Source organism: Dromiciops gliroides, chromosome 3 (genome assembly GCF_019393635.1).
Source record: "Dromiciops gliroides isolate mDroGli1 chromosome 3, mDroGli1.pri, whole genome shotgun sequence".
NCBI classification, from domain to species: domain Eukaryota; kingdom Metazoa; phylum Chordata; class Mammalia; order Microbiotheria; family Microbiotheriidae; genus Dromiciops; species Dromiciops gliroides.
Window position 1 is genome coordinate 330768976 of NC_057863.1, and position 24365 is coordinate 330793340.

The 24365-nt window shown below is 35.6% G+C and overlaps 1 protein-coding gene across 5 annotated transcripts in view; it reads right to left on the minus strand.

Moving 5' to 3' along the window:
• Positions 1-24365, minus strand: part of GSK3B (glycogen synthase kinase 3 beta) — a 279430-nt gene that overhangs the window by 153340 nt on the left and 101725 nt on the right. For all 5 annotated transcript variants that reach the window (XM_043990488.1, XM_043990491.1, XM_043990490.1 and 2 more), the window contains exon 3: positions 11070-11153. In XM_043990488.1, the coding sequence (XP_043846423.1) occupies positions 11070-11153 (84 nt within the window). The remainder of the gene's footprint in view (positions 1-11069; positions 11154-24365) is intronic.

The window sequence follows — 24365 nt, forward strand, 5'->3', positions numbered from 1 at the left end:
TGACATGGACAGACTAGTGTTTTAAGACGATTGCTTTGGCACCTGGCTGAAGATGGGCATGGGGGATGTGGGGGAGAACCTTGTGGTTGGGAGACCAACTAGAAGTCCATATGTGAAGTGATGGGGGCATGTAGCAGGGTGGTAGCAATATCGGTGGAGAAAATGGGGCATACACAAAAGATGTTACAAATATAAAATCAATAGACCTGGGCAACAGATTAGCAGGAAAGATAATGAGTTCAGTTTTAGATATATTGAGTTTAAGATGCTTACTGGACAAAGAACAAAGCATACAATGATCTCTACTCACAATGAGTTTACATTCTAATGGGGGAGACCACAAGTACAAATAAAATATATACAACATATAGTTAACACACACACACACACACACACACACACACAGCCATTAAATACAAGGTTCTATGAGATGGTAGGTACTAGCAGTTTGGGTGAATCAAGAAAGATTTCAAGTAGAGGATAATATCTAAACTGCATCTTAAAAGGAGAAAGGACTCCCTGAGGTAAGGAGAGAATGCATTCCAAAAGTGGGGAATAGCCAATGCAAAGGCATGGAGAGAGGAGACGAAGAATCATGAACAAGGAACAAAACGAAGGTCGGTTTGGCAGGAGATAGCCAATGGAGAATCTGAGTGTTCCATTGGTATCCATCAATGTCATAAGATCCCCAGTACAAAAGGAGGACCTCACAGTGGGGGATTTACAAGACACGAACAAGAGTCACATGGAATAAAAAAACATGGATTAAAATGCAATCCATAAGTATTCACATTAATGAGACCATATATACATCAAAGTATCAAACATTAAAACCACATTCAATATAATTTAATCCTTTTTGATGATTCAAGAAATTGCAAGATATTACAATGAATCATCCCCTAACCACTGCACTGTGTATGTGACCAAGCTCAGAAAAATCGATTGTCTACATATATACCTACATATGATCATTTATCATGACCCTTACCTTTAAATAAGCAATTTTTAAAATCATCTAATGCACACAGCTTTCTATACCTCTTCTGAAGATCTATCTATAGAATCTACAACCTCCCTGGGTTCAAATTCATTTCAATTAAAATATTTATTAAACATCCATTAATGCAATGCACTATGCTACACACTGGGGATCAAATACAACAATGAAATATTCCATGTCCTTAGGGAGTTTATTCTATTGAAATTCATAAAAAGATGTTTATATTAGATTTAAGCACACAGAATTCCTGGCAATCTCTTCTCTCTATTTCTACAATTTTATTTAAAAATAAAGGCAGTAAAAACATATAGTTTTAAGGAGAAGGGACAATTTTTTTACACTGAAAGTCTATGATAGAGCTTGTGTGCACATGTGTGCACACACACGCGCGCGCACACACACACACACACTCTCTCTCACTCACTCACTCACTCTTTGCTTCCTGGAACATATTCCATGTTTTTAGCAGAAGAGGGAAAAGAGGAAAGGAGAAAGACAAGTAGGAAGAAGAAAAGGAAGAGGAAAAGGGACAGAAATTGCCAGACAAAAGGGGAAAAGGAATAACAAAACGCTAAGATTTAAGATTATTAGTCAAACTTAAATCATGGTAGCAGATGAAGTATAAAAATACTCCCCTTGTGCTCTGAATTTGTCATAAAGTATTACAACTTGTAGACTTTGTAGGTACTCACAAAATCCAATTAATCTCTAGTAAGGAAAAGATAGCCACCTGTCTTTTTCCAATTAGTATTCACTAAAATCTTTTCTGTATTAATTTAAGTAAGCAGGCACTGCTCCAATGCAATAAATATTAATAATTACACCACAAGACTAGGGCTGCAATTATGCCACATCTCAACTCTCTGTCCTCTGTCCTCTGGCTTTCATCCCTTCCTTCTCCAGTCATATGCTAGCAACTGGGTTATTTATATTCCTCATGCTTGGAAATACAGCCAAAGAGGCCTTAAAGTGGTACGGGTAGGGTGAGGCACCATGAAGAGGAAGCAAAATAAATAAAAAATGCGACTACCCATTTAACTGATTGTTGAATAGTGAAGACAAGTTTGTCCAATGAAGCAGTCTTATTGTATTTGAATTTAAATGGGGCTGAAAACTGCTGATCAAGTCTATAATTCTGGTAAAATCTTACAAATTTCTCCGTGTGGCTTTATGTTCGTGAAAATGTTAATTTAAAATATTATAATATAGGATAATGTCTCTTATCCAAATTGCTCTAACTGCTTTAAAAATACCTAGCTGCTATTTGTTGGTAAACACCATTTTCTTTCCCCAATCTCCCCTCCATAGAGGATGCTCCAAAATCAGTGCAAGCATAAAACTACACCCTCTATATCATCAGGTTTCCACTCAGCCAAGTCTGGTCCCCTCCTCCCCTCCACCCCAATTTGAGAAAAACAATCCCATTGATAGGATAGGGCATTATATTGATTAATAGATATTAATATAAATTTTTATACACTGTCTCATTCCATATCTCACAAAGTACCTGTTATCAGTAACAGATAGACATATGATAATCAAACCTGCCTCATCTGTGTCACCCATACAGCAGTGTGACCTAAGTGAAGTAGAAAGAGCTCTAACTTGGAGGGTCTGGGTTTGAATTCTGGCTCTGAGAGTTAGCTGTGCAACCTTGTATAAGGCATTTAGTTTTTCTGGGCCTCATTTTCCTGATAAGTAAAATGGGATTGTTAGACCAAATGATACTTAAGGTCTCTTCTGGATCTCAACTCTATTATACCAAGGGAGTTTGCTTCTCTACCATTAAACATATGAGGGCCCTCCAGGAAAAAAGGAGAGTGTAGAGAGCAAATGAAGAGGATTTTTTTGTATAGTCTAGGGTGTTTCTCATCAAATATAGTTTTCTTTTTCCTTTCAGAAGCTTTCAAAACCTTTTCCTAAAGGTTGAGATGGGGAAATGTATTTTTGTAGAGGTTCAGTAATGAATGAGGGGGGAAAAAATCAATTAAGAGAAACATTTAAGTAAAAGAACAACTTATTGGTCTTTTTTCCTTAGAGAAATAGAAAATACTGGCCCCACTGGGCTTAATTCAACAAATATTAATTTTTTTTAACTCCTAAAACATTATACATTTCTGAAAGGGAAAGGGAGTGAAAATGTATAGAAGGAAGGTAGTAAAATCTGAAAAGGGAGAGGGAAATGAGCAGAAAGGGGAGACAGTATATAAAGAAAAAGAGAAAACTATAGGAAAATGAGGAAGAGAAGGTTCTGAGACAAATGATAGAAGGCAAACTGTATTTGTTCACTTTCCAAGTCAGCTATAGTCTGCATTTATCACTACCTTTTAAAATATGAATTGCCTCATGAAGCACCATTAACAGCTGCTTCTTCTTCCTCCTTTTTTTTTGGGGGGGGGGGGGTGAGGCAATTGGGGTTAAGTGACTTGCCCAGGGTCACACAGCTAGTAATTGTTAAGTGTCTGAGGCCAAATTTGAACTCAGGTCCTCCTGAATCCAGGGCCGGTGGGTGCTCTATCCTCTGCGCCACCTAGCTGCCCCCTTCTTTTTCTTTCTTCTTCTTCCTCTTCAGTGAGGCAATTGGGGTTAAGTGACTTGCCCAGGGTCACACAGTTAGTAAGTGTCAACTGACTGAGGCTGAATTTGAACTCAGGTCCTCCTGAATCCAGGGCCAGTGCTTTATCTACTGTACCACCTAGCTGCCTCAGTTCTACAACTTCTTAATTAAATGTGAAGGCCAAGTCAGCTTTCCAGGGAAGAAATTACTTTCTGAGTTGCAAAAGAAGTCATTTGAGTTTGATCATAATCATAGACTGAATTTAAGAGCTGGATTTGGTCAGAGGTTCCAGGCTCTCACATGAGCTGGTCAAACCTCAAATGCCTTCTCTAGTGTCCTCTTGCATTTAAGCTGGATGGGCCTCTTCCCCTTCATTTCAGAGTAATTTGGATGAGTATTTAAGGGTTGAGTAGAACCCTTTACTCATGATTAATTTTGTGTGTACAGTTCAAGCAATGAACAGAAAATTCTAATTTTTACTTTCCTCCCTGTGGGTCTTATAAACAATTACATCTGTTTAAAAAATACCTGAAGGACGTAAAACTACATATACTAAGAGGATCACTTGAACACAGTAGATGCTCCTGTGGATAGAGCACTAGACCTGGAATCAGGAAGATCTGAGTTCAAATCCAGTATCAAATACTTGCTAGCTGTGTGACACTGGGCAAACCACTTAACCCCAATTTTCCTTTGTTCCTCATCTGTCAAATGAGCTGGAGAAGGAAACAGCAAACCACTGCAGGATCTTTGCCAAAGAAACTTGTCCATGGGGTCATGTGGAGTGAGACATGACTGAACAACAACAAAGTAGTAAATAGGCCCTGCCCTCAAGGAGCTTCTAGTTAAATGGAAGGGGAGAAGAATAGGAAGAAATATGTATAAACAAGTAATATGGTTAAATACAAAGAAAAGGTACAGAATATTATAAATTAAATTCCAGGAAGAGGTTGCCAGAAAGCCTTCCCTGATTCTTCCCCAGCCTGAAAGTAAAGACACCATCAGGGTTCATTCTGGGAGTAAGGAATAAGATTAAGCAAGCCCATTTTCAGCTAGTAAGAATACAGGGGGGGCCAGTATGACAAGGCAGGATATTAACAGGGGATAGTGAGCTCTAGCACAGCCTTAAGAGAATTAAGAAGAAACAGTATGAAAGCAATCTAGAAAGGTAAAATGGACATTGAGACTAAAGAAAACAATAAAATGATCAATTAGCTTTGTAAACAAAAAGGCAAGCTAACTCCACATCATATAAAGATCAGTTGAAAGAACTGGAAAAGAGAAGCCTCAGCCTACATGATAGAATTCATAAAATACCATATTTGAAGGCTTTTCAAGGGGAAGAAGAATCAGACTTGAGTTTGGGAGAGAGTGAGGTTGGCACTAGAGGGCAAAAGTAGGACTGGAAGCTGAAGAGTTAGATTTAGGCTTGATGTAAATAAAAACTTACCAACAACAAAGAAGCGGAATGAGGTAGCCTAAGAAGTAGTGAGCTATAAAAAGAGGGCAGAGAAGATTCTATTAAAGATTAGACTAGATGGACTCTGAACTCCACTTTTAACTCTAAATGCCCAGGATTCTCTGTGACATGGTCCAGGTTTCAAACAGCCTCCTGATGTGCCAAGAATTGACATTGCTGGTGGTTTAATCTCAGTTGGATACTATTATACTACACAGCCAACATCTAGAACAGTCAACCAATCATTCAACAAGTAGGCAGTGCTTTAAAAATGTCTGCTCAACTGCTAAGAAATCTCAGGATTAGAGGATGGGGATCTTTAATTCATTGAGTACTTATTGTCATTTAGTAAGCATGTAATCTGCATGTGCAAGGTGGTCTGTGCTAGCCTATACATGAGGTTGGGTAAGAAGTATCTATGTCTATATAAGTATCTGTGTGTGTGTCTACAGCAATCTATACCTAAAATGACTTATTTCTTTGGGATCTGTTAGTATGTTTGATACTACAGAACTCTGTCTTACTGGTTTGGGCTTCATTTCAGCTCTGCCCATCTCAACCCAAATTCCCCACAAAAGCATGAAACAACAATCTCATACAAACTAACAAAAGAAACAAGGCAGCAGGAAGAGTAAAATACAAGAGACTAGTATCAGTATGCTCAGTACTTTGGTAAATACCTCCTGCCTCTGACTCAAGTAACTTTTTTTCTTTTCTACAAAATCAAGCCAGCCCAGGCATTTCCCTCCCCAATGAGAAAAAATAAAAGCACTAAACCATAAATCATGTCGATATTGAACAAAGTGGGATACACCTGACACATACAAAAATCAACTTAAAAAAAAAAAAAAAGAGAGAGAGAGAGAGAAAGATACGTCTATACAAAAATTTTACTGGGATAACACCGGTCTTTGGTAGTTAAACTATTTCAAACAAAGTTAAAATCTGAGGCATGACAATAAATGAACACAACTACTCAATTCCCTTTCTCAGCAATTAAAGCTGTAGAAATTCAAATGCATTCAGAACAAAGCAATGTTTTTTGGCCTGATGTAAATTCATTCGATTCAACTGTGCTGAATACAAGAGGTTTCATGTAAGATTTTACTTCTTTGCACATTGCTTTTGTTCATAGTTATTCACATGATGGTGATTATGGTAATGACAACTATGAAAACTGTATAATATATCTGACAACAGCTACTACCAAATACCTAGAAAGACATTATCAAATGACCAAAACTATACACTGTGGAAGCATATTATCACCCTATCCTTCAAAAACAGACAACAAATCCCTGTACTATAAATATGATAAAAAGAAAGGAGAAATTCAGTAGATAAACTCAAATATAATGAGATCATCATTTTAAAAAAAACTGTTGCTCATAATCACCCAGTTATAACGCTGACCCATAAATATTTAAGAACAATTTTTTAATAGATTTTGCCAAATCAAATAGTCACATGCAATCTTTGTGGAATGAAAAATTCTCAAAACTAGAGACCTAAATATATAATCAAAAATCAAATCAAAACCATGACAAGAGGATAAAGTACCTATCATTCCTGTCATCCCGCCTGCTGATACTTTCATTGTTATAACAAGCAATCATTTTATCTATCATGTATAATGATCTGCCATAGATTTAACAAAAAAAGTAGGATAGTAAGCTCTCAGCTAGACCATTTCTGACTCAACCAAATAGAAGATGAAATGAATTAGAACAAAACAAAACAAAACAAGCAAGGAAACAAACAAACAAAAAATCCCTCAAGACCAGGGTAGCAATTCTAGCTCTATAAGTGCTAAGAATCCTAAGTTTTAAAATTAAATATAATATTTAATCAATGATAATATACCTTCTATCCCACCCACTACATGCCCAAGCCTTCCCCCAAAGAGAAAATAAGAAAAATAAAACCAGAGTTACAAATATGTATAGTCAAGCAGAACGAATTCCCGCAATGACCATGTCCACAAAAGGTATTGCCTCAATCTGCATTTTAAGTCCATCACCTCTCTATTTGGAGGTGGGTGGCATAATTAAATCATCATGATTCCTCTGGAATTGTGGTTATTCATTTTATTGATCAGAGAGGCTTTAAAAGACTTTAAGATTTTTCAAAGCTGGTCATCTTTACAATATTATTGTTACTGTATAAATTGCTCCATCATATTCATATGCCACAACTTGTTGAGCCCTTCCTAAATTGATGGATACCCCCCTCATTTTCTAATTCTTTGCCACTGAGAAAGAACTGGTATAAATATTTTTGTACACATGGGTCCTTTTCCTTTCTTTGATCTCTTTGAAGTATAGACTTAGCAGTAGTGTTGCTGGGTCAGAGGGTAGGTTTAGTTTAATAGTTTTCTGGGTATAGTTCCAGAATGGCTGTATCAGTTTACAGATCTAAAACCCCTCCAGTATTTGTCATTTCCCTTTTTTACTGACTTTGCCAATTGCAGGGATAATGAGATGGTACATCAGAGTTTTTTGAATGCGTGTGGTGTCTCTAGTTACTGGTGATTTAGAACATTTTTTTTCATATGGCTATTGGTAGCTTAGATTTCTTCTCCTAAAAATTGTTCGTATGTTACAAAGATGTATCAATTTGGGCATGGCTCTTAGTCTTATAAATATGAATCGTCAGGTCCTTATAGATGATGAAGCTTTATCAGAAAACCTTGCTGCAAAGATTTTTCCCCCCATTTATTTGCTTCTGTCCCTATTTTAGCTGCACTGGTTTTGTCTGTGCAAAAGCTTTTAAAATTTTATGTAATAAAAATTGTGCATTTCATCATTTGTGATTCTCTTTACCTCTTGTTTGGCCATGAATTCTTCCCCATTCTTAGATCTGACAGGCAGTTTCTTCATTGCTCCTCTAATTTGTTTATGATGTTTATTTTTTTGTTTTGTTTTGTTTTTTGGTGAGGCAATTGGGGTTAAGTGACTTGCCCAGCGTCACACAGCTAGTAATTGTTAAGTGTCTGAGGCCAGATTTGAACTCAGGTCCTCCTGAATCCAGGGCCGGTGCTCTATTCACTGCACCACCTAGCTGCCCCTATTTATGATGTTTATTAACAGCTTTTTGTTAAATATCGTTTTTATTGCAACAGATGGTTTATTAAACAGTAGGCTATTGTACTCATTTTTTTCTGTATGTTATATACCTAATCTATTCCCATCATCATCATCATCTGTAGCAATTATATAGTGCTTACTATGCGCCAAGCACTGTGCTAAGCACTTTACAAATATTTTCTCATATAACCTTCAAAACAACCATGAGAGGTAGGCATTATTATTATCCTCATTTTACACTTGAGGAGGCTAAGGCAAAGGTTAAATTACTTGTACAAGGTCAAAAAACTACTGTCTGAGGATATCTCTGAACTCAGGTCTTCCTGACTCCAGGTTAAATTCTCTATCCATTATGCCATCTAGATGCCCAAGTCAACCTATTTCTTTTTTTTTTTTTTTTTGGCAAGGCAATGAGGGTTAAGTGACTTTCCCAGGGTCACACAGCTAGTTAAGTGTCAAGTGTCTGAGGCTGGATTTGAACTCAGGTACTCTTGAATCCAGGGCTGGTGCTTTATCCATTATGCCACCTAGCTGCCCCCTAACCTCTCTATTTCTTAACCAGTACCAGACTGCTATGATAATTAATTATTGGTTTGTGGTATAGCTTGACATCTGGTACTATGAGGTTCCCTTCCTTCCTGCTCTTTTTTCCCCCATTATTTCCCATGGGATCCTTGACCTATTATATTTCCAGGGGAATTCTGTAATTTTTCCTAGCCTTATAAAGTAACCCTTTGGTAATTTGATGTTTATGGCACTGAATAAGTTAATTAACCAAGTTAATGTTGCCATTTTTATTATATTGGTTCAGCTATCCCATGAACAATTAATATTTCACCAATTAATGAGCTCTGAATTTGTGTAAAAAGTGTTTTGTAGTTATAGACATATAATTCCTGTGTGTGTCTTGGCAATAGGACTTCTAAGTGTTTTCTACTTTTGGTAGTTATTATAAATAGAATTTCTCTACCTCTGCATTTTGTTGTTAATGTACAGAAACAATGATGATTTATGTGAGTTTATTTTATATCCTGCAACTCTGCTGATGTTAATTTTTTCAATTAATTTTTTGGTTGACTCTCTAGGGTTTTCTAAGTAGAACATCATAAAATCTGAAAAAGCAATAATTTTGTTTTCTCTTTGAAGGAAGGTTTTCAGACTAACTCAGGAGTTTTTAAAATGGAAGTTAAACAAGTTACTTGCACTCAGGGAATGACACCACTTTTCTGATGCTCAGTAGGAGTAATTCATATATCAAAACTGTCAAAATATAAATTGGGCATGTATAAGTCGTGTCCACTTAATTAAAGTTACTTGTTTTTGCTGTGTGTGTGTGTGGGGGGGGGGGGGTTTAAGTAAATAGTAACAAATACAGTGGCCAAGTGTAACAATTTGGAAAGGACGGTCTTGATTAAGAAATGTCAAAAATGGACAGATGTCCCACATGGATGTCTCAAAAAATAATTCTTTGATCATGGAAGGGGGAAAGGGACCCACATGTACAAAAATATTTATAGCTGCTCTTTACGTGGTAGCAAGGAATTGGAAGTTGAGGGGATGCCCATCAATTGGGGAATGGCTGGACAAGTTGTGGTATATGAATACAATGGAATACTATTGTGCTGTAAGAAATGATGAGCAGGAAGAGTTCAGAGAAACCTGGAGGGTCTTACGTGAGCTGATGATGAGTGAGATGAGCAGAACCAGAAGAACACTGTACACAGTATCATCAACATTGAGTGTTGACCTACTGTGATGGACTATATTCTTCTCACCAATGCAATGGTACAGAAGAGTTCCAGGGAACTCATGATAGAAGAGGATCTCCAAATCCAAGAAAAAAAAAAAGAAAGAAAGAACTGTGGAGTATAGATGCTGATTGAACAATATTATTTCTTTTGTTTTGGGTGCTGTTGTGTTTTTTTTTCTATTTTGAGGTTTTGCATCACTGCTCTGATTTTTTCTCTTGTAACAGGATTAATGCAGAAATAGGATTAATGTTATTATGTGTATACATATGTGTGTGTGTATATATCTATATCTATATGTATATGTATAGAGATATATAGACATAACCTATATCAGATTACCTGCTGTCTAGGGGAGGGGGCAGGGAGGGGAGGGAGGGAGAAAAATCTGAAATTGTAAAGCTTGTATAAACAAAAGTTGAGAAGTATCTTTACATGTAACGGAAAAAATAAAATACCTTATACATTAAAAAGAAAAAAAGAAAAAGAAAAAAAAAACAAATGTTGCAAACTATCTCTATATGTAACTGGAAAATAATAAAATACTTTTATGGAAAAAGAAAAAAAAATAATTCTTTGACATTTGTGAAACTCCTCCCCTCACTTCTTTTCAGCTTACTTATATGACTCTACACTACCATCGTTTCAGTTGGTGAGGAATATAGACATACATGTAGTAGAATCTCAGTTTATATTATCTTATCTGCTCAAAATCCCCTCCTTTTCAAAGTGACAAGACTTTATCCTTCCCCCAAAATACTAATAATGGACCACTACATTAATCAACATGAGTATGTAGTATATTCTATAATACATTAACAAGAAACAATACAAACTTCCTTCTATTCTTTAAATTAGAGAGAAAATAAAAAGAGAAAAGGGAGAAACATAAGAGTTTGTCTATTTTCTCAATTTCTCATATTTCATATCACAGAGAGGCAGGATAGTATAATAGAAAACATACTAGATTTGGACTTAAAAGACCAAGGGCCAGATCTATAATTGTGGATGCCTCCATCTGCTCATCAATAAAATGCATATAATCCAGCACAGGGATGTCATATGGATTATAAAATACTATTAAAAAGTAACATGGTTTTATTATAATTAGGACCACCATATTATAATATGCCAGACTAACTCAGTGATTCTTATAGTGATTCTATTTCTCTCTCTCTCTATTTACACTTTTTGCATGCATTACAATCATACCTACCTTCTCTCCACTGGAGTAGAAGAAATAACGCAATCGGACTATGTTACAGTGATCTAGCTTTCTCATGATCTGGAGCTCTCTGTTCTGAAAAAAAAAAAAGAGACATGGAAGAATATGAGAAAGGGGAAACTGACAAATTATAATGCATTGTAAAATGTTGATTCAGAAAACAACAAGCACTACAAATAGCCTAGCCTTATGATATGTGCTGTAAACAATATAACCTTTCTAAACTATGCTTGAAAATTAAACGTCTTGTATAATCATGAACACATAAAAGAAATCTGGCTATATTTTCTTTTTTTTTTTTGGCTATATTTTCAATGATAAAACTAGGGATTAATTAAACATTTCACAGAATCAAGTTTTACAACATACTTTATTCTCCCATAAACAGAAAAGTCTGAGCAAACTTCTTAGTAAAAGGGATTTTAGTTTGGTTCAGAGCTTCTTGTGAAACTGTAAAGATGCAGGGCTTAGGAACTAAAAAGTCATGCTTTAGAATTGTAGTTTCTACTTTTAGTTGTCCAAAAATCATATTGTCTTTTTCTTAAGAAGAAAAAAAATGCTTAATAGTACACAGAAAGAGACCTGTGGTAACCTCATTCCTGCTACTATTTAAAATTCTACACTGGACTAGGCTGGCTGCTCAGTAACAAGGATGGCATTACAAGAACCTAAAAAATTTATCTCTCTCAGGTTTCAGATAATATATACTCCTCTCTTTGTTATAAGAGCATAATTTCATATGTATTTACAGTGATGCCATCATTAAAGCAGAATTCTGATGATATATGTGTGTATGTACATATCTATATATATCTATATCTATATATCTGAAACATTGTTACTAGATATATAAAAAAAGATAAAACTATATACAGGCATATTCTGGTACAACAAAAAAGAGATTTGCCATGAAAAATTCAACTCAACAAACATTTACATAGCAATTGTATACTGGATACTATTACATTTGGAATATATACATACATGCATATATACATATTTGTATTGATGTGTGTGTCTTATGTAAGAAAAAGAGTAGATTAAGGATAGAAGAGGTGGAATGCCTGGGCAGATTTGTAATAGGGTAGGGTGGAATCCATATCCTGGAAGAAGCCAGTGAGAGCTGAGCACATGAGTCTCTGCCTCCTAAAAGATCACTGAGATACACCTCAAAATGCCTAAGCTAAGCAAGCTTGGAGGAAGATAATGAACCATTTGTCGTTACATCAATTCTAATTATTTTTAAAGTTTTCAATCAAGTTGAAATTCAGAGCTGCCTGATGCATAATGCTGTTCCCTATTTTAGTTAGAAGGCTTGCCTTTGGCAGAAATGGTATTAAAAAAATACCCAGAGACACTGGATAAACGCTAGTTTTGCCTGGAGTTGTCCCTGTTTATTTTCAACTGTATGAGGACAAAGAGAAGTTTAGTAGACTTCTGTCCTATGTAGTCATATGATGAATACTATAACTGATTCACATGATTGATGAAGATTTTCTTCCTTTAATTTGTCTAAATATGACAAACTTTGTCATACAGAACCTTCATTCACAAAAGAATCATTAATCAAACTTATAACTGTACTCTGAGATTCTGAGCTAAAAGGAAAGAGCCACAATTATTCTTATGTTGTCATAAAAGCTGTTGTGGAAAGCTTAAAGTATTACCTTCCATTCTGCTAATATTCAACCACTGTTTTCAAAAGTCTGTTCAAATTTTTTCAATTTATTTCTAAAGATCCACACACAAAATGTCAAAACAGTAAATACAGGTAGATAACAAGTCAATTCAAAACACAAAAGAACTATCAAGAATCTTCAAAAGAAATATATTTTTAAACATAAGAACATTTACATGAAGAATGAGGAGGAGGAAAGAGTTTAAATACAAAAGGAAAATATTAAAAGAAGCAAAAGCAAAAAAGTCAGGGGAAAAGTCATTCTTCACTACCACAAAAACAAACTAGAACTTCCTCAGATTTCAAAGCAGCAAGTATTTCAGGCTATTAAAAAATCTCAACCCAGGCTAATAATAAAATTGAATTAAACAAGTGTTTATTAAGTATTCATAGAAAATATAAATGTTAAAACAAATATACTTAAGGAAAAATAGATTATTACACTAAAGGATAAAATGCTACAACAAGAAAACAAAAAAAACCCATGAAATTGCACAGCTAGAAAAATATTGCAATCTATGTGTGGAAAATGGTCATTTTTAGGAACTAGACACAGAAACACTAAGAATTATTAGTCTTCTTGAAACTGTGAAGACAGCAACCTTTGCCACAAGAATCTAAATTATACATTTAAGTTTCTCAGGATTATTGAAAATGAAGGTGTAGTTACAAATCATCAGAATACAGAGGATGCCAATGGGATAAATCCCAAATGCAACTCACCCAGGGACACCACTGTCAAGTTTCAAGAATATAATAAAATTCTTTTACTAAGAAGCAAGAAATAAAGGTATTGATTTGAATTACAAAAATAAGAAATAAAAAACATGAATATGACAAACTTCACATTAAAAAATTACTACCTACCCTACCCCAAATCAGCTATTCACCAAAGCTAAGTAAGGACTTAACAATTAATTATAAGAGTTAATAAAATCCAAGGTCTTTAAGCAGAAGCCACAGAAAAAACAAATTCCTACAAATGATCATAATAAATATTTAAGATTACTTATTTGCTTGCTTCAAAGTAATCAATATAAAGCCAGAACAAATGAATGGTGCTGATTTGATTAACAAATTAATGATACATATAGACTGAGCAGAAGAGAGAAAAGAAGATATGAATAATCCAAATGGATGAAAGGAGTGGTTATAAATTTCATTTTTAAAAATTAAGAGTTTGGGGCTTCTGGTGGTGGAACCAAACAGAAGCAGCAGCCAAGCCCTACTACCCCTTCAAACAGTTTTAAAATAATGGCGGGTGCAGATAGGAGGCGCAGTGGAGAAAGCATTGGCCCTGGATTCAAGAGGCCCTGAGTTCAAATCTGGCCTCCGGCACTTGACACTAGCTGTGTGACCCTGGGCAAGTCACTTAACCTTCATTGCCCGCCCCCCCCCCCATTAAATTAAATTAAATTAAATTAAATTAAAGGCTTAAATTGTAGTCTGGAGTGGAAGAGCCAACAAAAGACCATGGTGAGGCATTTTTCCAGCCCAAGACAACTTGGAAGGTCAGAAGACAAGGTCTGTGACACTGGGTAGGGGTTGGCTCAGAGCCCATATGGCAGCAATACCAGCTGGGGCCTTAGAGGCAGCAACATCAGTAGCTTCAGGAGATCTCAAGTCAGAGAAAGTAAGGAGATCTGGCTACCCGGTCAGAAAGAGAATACAGGGGACCCATGTGCTAGCACTGGACACAAGATGGGGTGCTGTTTGGTAACTCCACTGCCCATCCCATTTCAGAATCACAGTTCAGGGATGGAGAGTAGGGCTTACAATCACAAAGGATCAGGAACTCTAAAAAATAGTACTCATTTCTTTGACTTTTCCATACAGCAAACCACTTTGGAAGTAAAGAATACTTCCAAACCCCCAAAACTACTTCTTAAAACAGCAGTGAGGGCAGCTAGGTGGCGCAGTGGATAAAGCACCGGCCCTGGATTCAGGAGTACCTGAGTTTAAATCTGGCCTCGGACACTTGACACTTACTAGCTGTGTGACCCTGGGCAAGTCACTTAACCCTCATTGCCCAGCAAAAAAACCAAAACAAACAAACAAACAAACAACAACAACAAAAAAAAACAGCAGTGAAAAAATACCTGAAGCTTTGGATAGTGACCAGTCACTGTCCCCACCCCAGAAACAGAGCCCAACTATAACATAAATTTCAAATTCAAGACATAGTCAGAAAAAATGAGCAAACAACAAGAAGAACCTGACCACAAAAATCTACTATGGAAGAACAAGACACAAACTGAGAAAAAAATAATTTAGTCAAAACAGCTACATACAAAGCCTCAAAGAAAAAAAATGCAATTTGTTCATGTAACATTTGAAAATTTATTATTTTCTCACAGGCAAGCACAAGAATTCCTAGAAGAGCTAAAAAATTATTTTCAAAAACAATTAATAATGGTAGAAGATAACCTGGAAAAATAAATGGAAAAAGACAGGAAAAAAAAAAAAGAAAAAGAAAAGCCAATGAATGAATGGTAAAAGAGACACCAAAAAATACTGAAGAAAAGACCACCTTAAAGAACAGAATTGCCCAAATGGTAAAAGAGGTAAAAAACAAAACAAAACAAAACAAAAAACTTCACTAAAGAAAATAACCCCTTAAAAAGCAGAAATGACCAAATGGAAAAAGGGATATAAAGCTCACTTAAGACAACAATTCCTTAAAAATTAGAACTGGGCAAGTGGAAGCTAGTGACTCCATGAGAAATCAAGAAACAAGAAAACAAAATCAAAAGAATGAAAAATAAAATACTGCATTGGAAAAACTGACCTGGAAAAGAGATCAAGGAGAGATAATTTAAGAACTGTTGGACTGTCTGGAAGCCATGATCAAAGAAATAGCCTAAATATCCTATTTCAAGAAATTATAAAAGAAAACTGATTACCTGTTGTCTAGGGGAGATTACCTGCTGTCTAGGGGAGGGGGGGAGGGAGGGGAGGGAGGGAGAAAAATCTGAAATTGTAAAGCTTGTATAAACAAAAGTTGAGAACTATCTTTACATGTAACGGAAAAAATAAAATACCTTATACATTAAAAATAAATTAATTAATTAATTAAAAAAAGAAAAAAAAAAGAAAACTGACCCAATGTCATATAACCAGAGGGTAAAACAGAAACTCAAAGAATCTAGCAATCACCTCCTCAAAGAGATCCCAAAATGAACATTCCCGGGGATATTACAGTCAAATTCTAGAGCTCCCAATTATAAGAGAAAATACTTCAAGCAGTCAGAAAGAAATCATTAAATACTATGGAGTCTCAGACGGGAACACACAAGATTTAGCAGCTACCATGTTAAAGGAGTGGAGGACTTGAAATACATATTCTGGAAGGCAAAGGAACTAGGATTACAACCAAGAATAACCTACCCAAAAAAAGAGTAAAAGACTTCAGGTAAAAAATAAAAAATAAAATAAATATTTTTAAATAGGGCATTTAATAAAAAAGGAATTTCTTGTATTACTGATGAAAAACAGAGATAAAGAGAAAATCTGACAAACACAAGACTCAAGAGAAGCAAAAAAAAAGTAAACATGAAAAAGAAATCATAAGAAACTCAATAAAGTTAAGCTACTTGTGGAGCTATATGGGAAGATGACATGTTAACTTCTAAGAATTTTGTCATTCTTAGGGTAGTTAGAAGGAATCTACATTGACAGAGGACATGTATGTGAGTCAATTTTGTTGGGATGATCTAAAAAAACAAAACAAAACAAAACAAAAACACCAAAAAGGAAGCACTGGGAGAAGGGGAAAGGGAGAAAAAGAACAGGGAAAATTGCCTCACATAAGAGGTATCCGAAGAAGAGCTTTTACAGTAGAGAGGAATATGTGGAGGGTAGGCAATGCTTAAAACTCACTCTCATGTGAATTGGTTCAAAAAGGGAGGAATATACATATACACACTCAATTGGATATAGAAATCTATCTTGCCTGGCAGGAAAGTAGAAAAGGAAAGGGATAAGAAAATGGGGGTAGGGATGATAAAAGGGAGTGTGGATTAAGGGAGGCAGTGGCCAGAAGCAAAACAGAATTTGGAGGGACAGGTAAAAAAGAAAGATAAGCAAAAGAAAATGGGATGGAGAAAAAAATTAGTTAATAACTGTAACTGTAAAAGTGAATGGGATGGGGGCAGCTAGGTGGCGCAGTGGATAAAGCACTGGCCCTGGATTCAGGAGTACCTGAGTTCAAATCCGGCCTCAGACACTCGACACTTACTAGCTGTGTGACCTTGGGCAAGTCACTTAACCCCCATTGCCCCACCAAAAAAAAAAACAACAAAAAAACAAAAAACAAAAACAACAAAAAAACAAAAAACAAAAAAAGTGAATGGGATGAATTCATCATATAATGGAAGCAGTTAGCAGAATGGATAAGAAAACAGAATTCAACATGTTATTTATAAGAAACACACTTGAAACAGACACAAACAGTTAAAGTAAGGGACTGAAGAATCTATTTTGTGTAGACTGAAGTAAGAAAGGAGGGGATAACAAATATGATCTCACACAAAGCAAAACCAAAAATAGATCTAATTGAAAGGATAAGCAGGAAAACTTCATTTTACTAAAAGGTACCACAGACAACTAAGTAATATGAATACTAAACATATGCACCAAACAGTATGGTACCTCAATTCTTTTTTATTATATATACATTCAAATTCTTAAAGGAAAAGTTAAATGACTTACAGGAAGAAATAATAAAACCACACCAGAACAAGACTTCAACTTTCCCTCTGAGAACTAGATAAATCTAATATAATAAATAAGAAGTGAAGGAGATGAACTGAATTTGAGAAAAGTTAGATATGATAGACCTCTGTAGAAAAATGACTAAGAACAGAAAGGAATATCTTTTGTTTGGCTTTACATGGCACCTATCCAAAAACTGACCATGTATCAGGTCATAAAAACCTCATGAGCAAATGCAGAAAAGCAAAAATATTAGATGCATGCTTTTCAAAACACAATGTAATAAAAACTAGATTCAGTAAAGACTTGTGGAAATATAGATGAAAAAATAATTGGAAATTAAATGATCTAATCCTAAAGAATGGGTGACTCAAAGAACAAATCATAGAAACAATAATTTCATTAAAGAAAATGACAACAATGAGACAGTATACCAAACGTGGTCGGTATTTACAAGAAAATTTATATCTCTAAATACATCCCCAAAAAAAGGAAAAAGCAGATTAATCTCAAAACTATATAAACTATTTGAAAAAATAGGTAAAGAAAGAGTCCAACCAAATTCATTTTATGACTCAAATATGGTTTTGATAGTTAAACCAGGAAAAACAAAAAAACATAGAAAGAAAACTGCAGGACAATTTCCCTAATGGATATTAATGCAAAAAAACTTTTAAATAAAAAACTCAAAAGGAGATCACAGCAATATATTACAAAAATTATACACTATGACCATGTGGGTTTTATTCGGGGAATGCAAGGCCAATTCAGTATTAGGAGAACTATAAGTACAATTGACAATATCAGTAACAAAAATCATATGTTTACATCAATAGATGTAAAAAAAACCTTTTGACAAAATACAACACCCATTCTTATGAAAAACCATTATAAATCATAAGAATAAGTGGAGTCTTTTTAAAAATAAGTAGTATCAATCTAAAACTAAGAGGAACCATTATCAGTAATAGGGATAAGCTAGAGGCCATTTCAATAAGATGAGGAGTGAAGCAATGATGCCTGCCATCACCATTATAATTCAACACCATATGAGAAATAATAGCTTTAACAATAAGACAAGAAAAAGGAATAAAAATAGGCAATGAGGAAGCAAAACTGTCACACTTTGCAGATGATATGATGAGGTGATATGGGGCAGCTAGGTGGGACAGTGGATAGAGCACCAGCCCTGGATTCAGGAGGACCTGAGTTCAAATCCAACCTCAGACACTTAACACTAGCTGTGTGACCCTGGGCAAGTCACTTAACCCCAATTGCCTCACCAAAAAGAATGGCAGATGATATGATGAAATACTTAAAGAACCCTACAGAAACAACTAAAAAGCTTTTTGAAACAATGAACAACTTTAGCAGAGCTGTAGGATATAAAATAAACCCACAAAAATCATCTGTATTTCTTTGTTATAAACAAAACTCAGCAGAAAGAGATACAAAGAGAAATTTCCATTTAAAATAACTGCAGACAATATAAAATACTTGGGAGCCTACTGCCAAGACAAACCCAAAGACTACATGAACACAATTGTAAAACACTTTTCACACAAATATAGAACTAAATAAACAGAAGAAATATAATTGTTCCTGGGTAGGCCAAGCCACTATAAAAAAATGACAATTCTACCTAAGTTAATTTACCTACTCAGTACCGTACCAAACTACCAAAAAATTATTTTTAGAGGAAGAAAAAATAGCAACAAAATTCATCTGGAAAAAACCAAAGGCAAGAATATCAAGGGAATCAATGAATAAAAAATGTGAAGGAAGACAGCCTAGAAGCACTAGATTTCAAACTATATTACCAACTGGCAATTATCAAAACAATCTGTTCCTAGTTAAGAAATAGAGGGGGTAGATCAGTGGAATAGATTAGGTATAAAATACATAGTAATAAATAATCATAATAATCTAGTGCTTGATAAACTCAAAGATCCAAGTTTGGGGGCAAGAACTAACCATTTAACAAAAATTGCTAGGAAAATCGAATCCAGTTCAACCGGAACTAGGTACAATTAACATCTCATACTGTACACCAAAATAAGGCCAAAATGAATATGTGATTTGGACATAAAGATATCCTAAGTAAATTAGTAGAGTATGGAAAAATGTACCTGTCAGATTTATGGATAAAGGTAGCATTTATGACCAAACAAGAGATAGTAAAATAGGAAATAAGATAGATCATTTTGATTACACGAAATTAAAAGGTGTTTGTACAAACAAATATAGCCAAAAATTTTCTCTGACAAAGGCCTTATTTCTCAAATATATACGGAATGGAGCAAAATTTATATAAACATAAGAGCATTTTCAATGAGTGGGGGAAGGTAAGGAGGGAGAGAACTTGAAACTCAAAATTTTAACAAATGAATGTTAAAAACAGTTTTTACATAAAATTGGAGGAAAAATAATTTTAAAAGCTGGCCAATAAGTCCCCAGTCCTCTTTCCCCCAACCTTGTATCTTTTTTTTTTTTTTTTGGCATGGGGCAATGAGGGTTAAGTGACTTGCCCAGGGTCACACAGCTAGTGTCAAGTGTCTGAGGCCGTATTTGAACTCAGGTCCTCCTGAATCCAGGACCAGTGCTTTATCCACACTGCACCACCTAGTTGCCCCCCCCATCCTTGTTCTTTTAAGAGTCCCTTGTCCAAAGGGTTTTTTGCGTTTGTTTTTTTTACTAAAGGAAATGTGACAAATTGGTCACACCCTCTTTGAAATGACAATTTATGTTTCTTTCTCTTCTGTATTTTCATCAGAGATCTACATGTACCAAAGAGAATAAGATTTCCACAAACAATATAAATCAAATCTAAATTATTTCCCCTGGTTCCATTAAAATGTTCTGCATGTAGATAGTACTTTATGCATTTGCTGAACTGAAAGAAACCTAAGAAAATAAGATCACCAACAATGAGAGATGGCATCTTAGGTCATTATTAAAACAGGATTTCTTTCATAGGTCAGTAATATTATTATGCTGGCATTAGGGCTAGCTTGAACATAGAAAACGATTATTATTCTGTCTAAACACACAATTAATATAACATGTGAATATTTAGTAAGCTTTTGTGATATTGCTGTAGCAGACCTTAGCCTGTCTGTGAATGAACATTTAGGTCCTTTTACAGAGCAAAAAATAATAGGATAATAGAAGAGGATAAAAAAGTAACTGAAAATGCATACATTTCAACAACATTGTGTGATGATCAACTGTAATAGACTTAACTATTCTCAGCAATACAATGGTCTAAGATAATTCCAAAGGACTCATGATGGAAAATGTTCTCCAAATCCAGAAAAAAGAACTGTGGAATCTAGATGCACATTGAACCATACTGTTACTACTTATTTTGTTTTTCTTTTTTGAGGTTTTTCCCTTTTGTTCTGATCCTTCTTTCACAGCATGACTAATGCATTAATGTGATTGTACATATATAACCTATATCAGACTGCCTTCTGTCTTGGGGAAGGGGAAGGGAGAGAAATTCGGAACTAAAAATATATATAAAAACAAATGCTGAAAATTATCTCTACATGTAACTAGAAAAGAAGATACTTTTATGATAAAAATGCATCCATTTTTATTATTGAGTAATCACAAATGACAAGAAAAAGCATTCTTCACTGTTCACATGGGACTTAATAATTACAGGAAAAATATACTATATTTATATAATACTTTTAATGCTTATAAGTTCTAGCCTCCCAGTAATACTGTGAGGGTAGGTATTGCAGGTATTATACCCATTTTCCAGTTAAGAAAACTAAAGCTAAGAGAGACAACATAACTTGCCTTACTTCAGCCTGTATGTGCCTACTCTGGCTAAAACAAAACAAAACAAACAAAAACCCCACAAATAAACCTCTGAAACAATGCTAGGGTATATAAGGATCAAGAATCCAAAAAGCAACTACAGTGAAGTGACTTCAACCGGAACTACAAAAAAATTCTTCCAAAAACGCCACAAACTATTTAGGCAAAAGGCCCCACCACGGAAAGTCAGCACCAGCACTGGGCAAACAAGCCACAGTAGAAGCTGACTAGAAGATACCTGCAGCTTCTATATCCAGAGGCAACAAGGGCCAAGGCTCCCTGAAGAACAGCCAGTAGTGCTGGGAACCTATAGCAAGACCTTAGAAGCTAATGAAGGTAGCGGCTATTAGTGTGGTATAGCTATGGATATAACTGAGCCCCTCTGATTCCAAGGTTCCTAGCACTGTGTCCTGCAAAGATGCAGTACTCTGAACCTCAAAAGTGATAGAGTAGTGGCAGGGTGGGGTCCTAGCCCAAGGAGGTGGAGATCAATTCAGGGACCCAGGTTGAGACAAAGCAAGGCCTGGCACCTCATCCTAAGACAAAACAGGAAGCAGGCCTGGCCCAGGAACAAAGACCCAATGAAAGAACTAAGGCTAGAGAGATGGATAAACACAAGAACATACAAGACAAATATTTAAGATCCAAGTGTGATATAAGTTCTATATTTTGGTTACAATAGAGCCAAAGGTAACCAAAATTCCAACTTAGAAAGAGAACAGCAGAGACTCAAAGAAAAATTATACTCTCCATAAGGATTACAAGTATACCTAGAAAAAAATGAGGCAAAAGATAAAAAAATTAGGAGAAAAAGCAGTTTAGAAGAGAAAGGATAAGTCTTACAGAAATAAGAAACTCGGGGCAGCTAAATGGCGCAGTGAATGTAACACCGGTCCTGGAGTCAGGAGTACCTGAGTGCAAATCCAGCCTCAGACACTTAACACTTACTAGCTGTGTGACCCATGGCAAGTCACTTAACCCCAATTGCCTCACTAAAAAAAAAAAAAAAAAAGAAGAAATAAGAAACTCCCTGAAAATTGGAAAAACATCAAAACAACTTCATGAGACAAGAAATAATAAAACAAAATTAAAAAAATTTTAATGGAATAAAATGTAAAGTCTGTGATATGGAAAATAACTGACCTGACAAAGAGGTCAAGGAGAGCCACTTTAAGAATCACTGGACTCCCCTGAAGCCATGATTTAAAAATAATAAAATAAAAGCCCAGATATTATATTAAAAGAAATCATAAATGAAAAATGCCCAGAATCACAAAGCTAGTTAAATACCTGGGGCCACATCTGAATTCAAGATTCCTGGAACCCAAGTTCAACAATGTATCACTGCATCACCTGGATGACCATAGTATTTGGTGTTCTCTTTGATGTACTTCTCTCTCCAAGCTTTAGTTCCTGAAATGGAGCTTTGTGCCAGGGGCCAGAAGGCTTTGCCCTGTGCTGCTCTTTTAACTAGGCATAATTTATACTGTCTGATCTTGCCCCTGAGTCCAAAGGCTCTGTAATGACCCCGCAATCCCCATGGTTAAGGCTATCTAGAGTTGGTTCAGACTTACTCAGACCTTGTTAGAGGGAAATAGCTAAGAGCAATGGCAATCCTTTGCTACTGCTCAATCAATCTTCTGGTGTTGGAGTGTAAGGATTGTACCTGTTTCCCCAGTGGGAACTCACTCTAGCCCCCACCAACTTTGCCCTGTCACAACTATGCCCTAGCCTTCTTCCTTAAAAAAGGATGAATGTTGTCAATGACCCTTCACATTTCCTACCGTAGGATAAATTTCTACTACTTCCCCTCCACTTACCAAGCAACTGGGAGAAGGGACAAATTAGGAATAGGGAAAAAATATAGCTAAATAATGAAATTTCAGCATTTTCAATCAGGGAGGTCAAACACATAGGACAGATGGTGAGATTAAAATAATTTGTCTTTTTGTGACATTTAACATTTAATGTGGTTGCTCATTACTGTCCCAAATGTAGGGAAAATTAGCTGGGGTTTATCATATATTTGTTACTTAGAAATTAGAGGCTACTGCACCAGTTTGGGTCATTAAGCATTTATTAAAGTATATCAAATATTAGTAAAGAGAACGCACATGGCTCTGAAGGAAAGGAAAGCTTAGAGAAGAGAGAAAATGGGGAACCCTAGAGGGCTGCATCTGCACTCACCCATTCAAGCGCAAGTGTCTATGCAAGCTCGCTGAGGGCAGGAGCAGAGCCTGCCCATAAACATTGGTCAAAGCTCATTGGCCAGCATCACTCAAATCTATTGGTTCACTGTATTTGAGGAAAGTTTGGCACAGTCATGCTGACACCAGAGCCCAGAGAACAAGTCCTCTGGTGGGAACAAGGCTTTCACGTAGGTGTGGCTTTGAGGCCCTTGGAAGTCCCAAAACCCCTATTATTTTCTCACACTTTTCACATATGTGTTCAGGTTAGATACACTAAAGTGAAATCAATAGATCTATAACATTTGTTGAGCTGCTCTAATTCAGAAAGAATATAGTGTTACTCCTAAATATTATGTGAATACAAATAAATGACTCTCCTGTGATAGCACATAGCTAACACTGTCCATTATGTATACTGCAGTTTTTCTCATCATCTCTTTTAAGCCAAGTGTGTATATTTAGCACAATTCTTAGAAATTCTCTCTTTTGCTTTTCCAACTGGTATTTTTAGAAAGTATCTGAAAATGCAGCACAAACTATTTTTAATGAAATTTTTATTAATATCTTAACCTTATATCACCTTCATTTTTAAACATACCCTTTCATGTCCAGAAAACTACCTCTAATAAAAACAAAACACTATTTTACAAGATTTTACTTTGCTTTCTTCTCCTGTTTGTATACAACAGAGGCACACATATGGGAAACATTTCCCAGGTATTTCCAAGGTAATTTATCTCTGGAATTACAGGACCTTGAAGTCCTGTCTCTCCTTGTTAAATTCTGAGCAAATCTGCTGGATAGGTCACTCAGCTGGGCTCTCTGTTTCTTTACATGTTAGCACCCATCTCTCAGGGCTATTTCTCTTTTGACTCC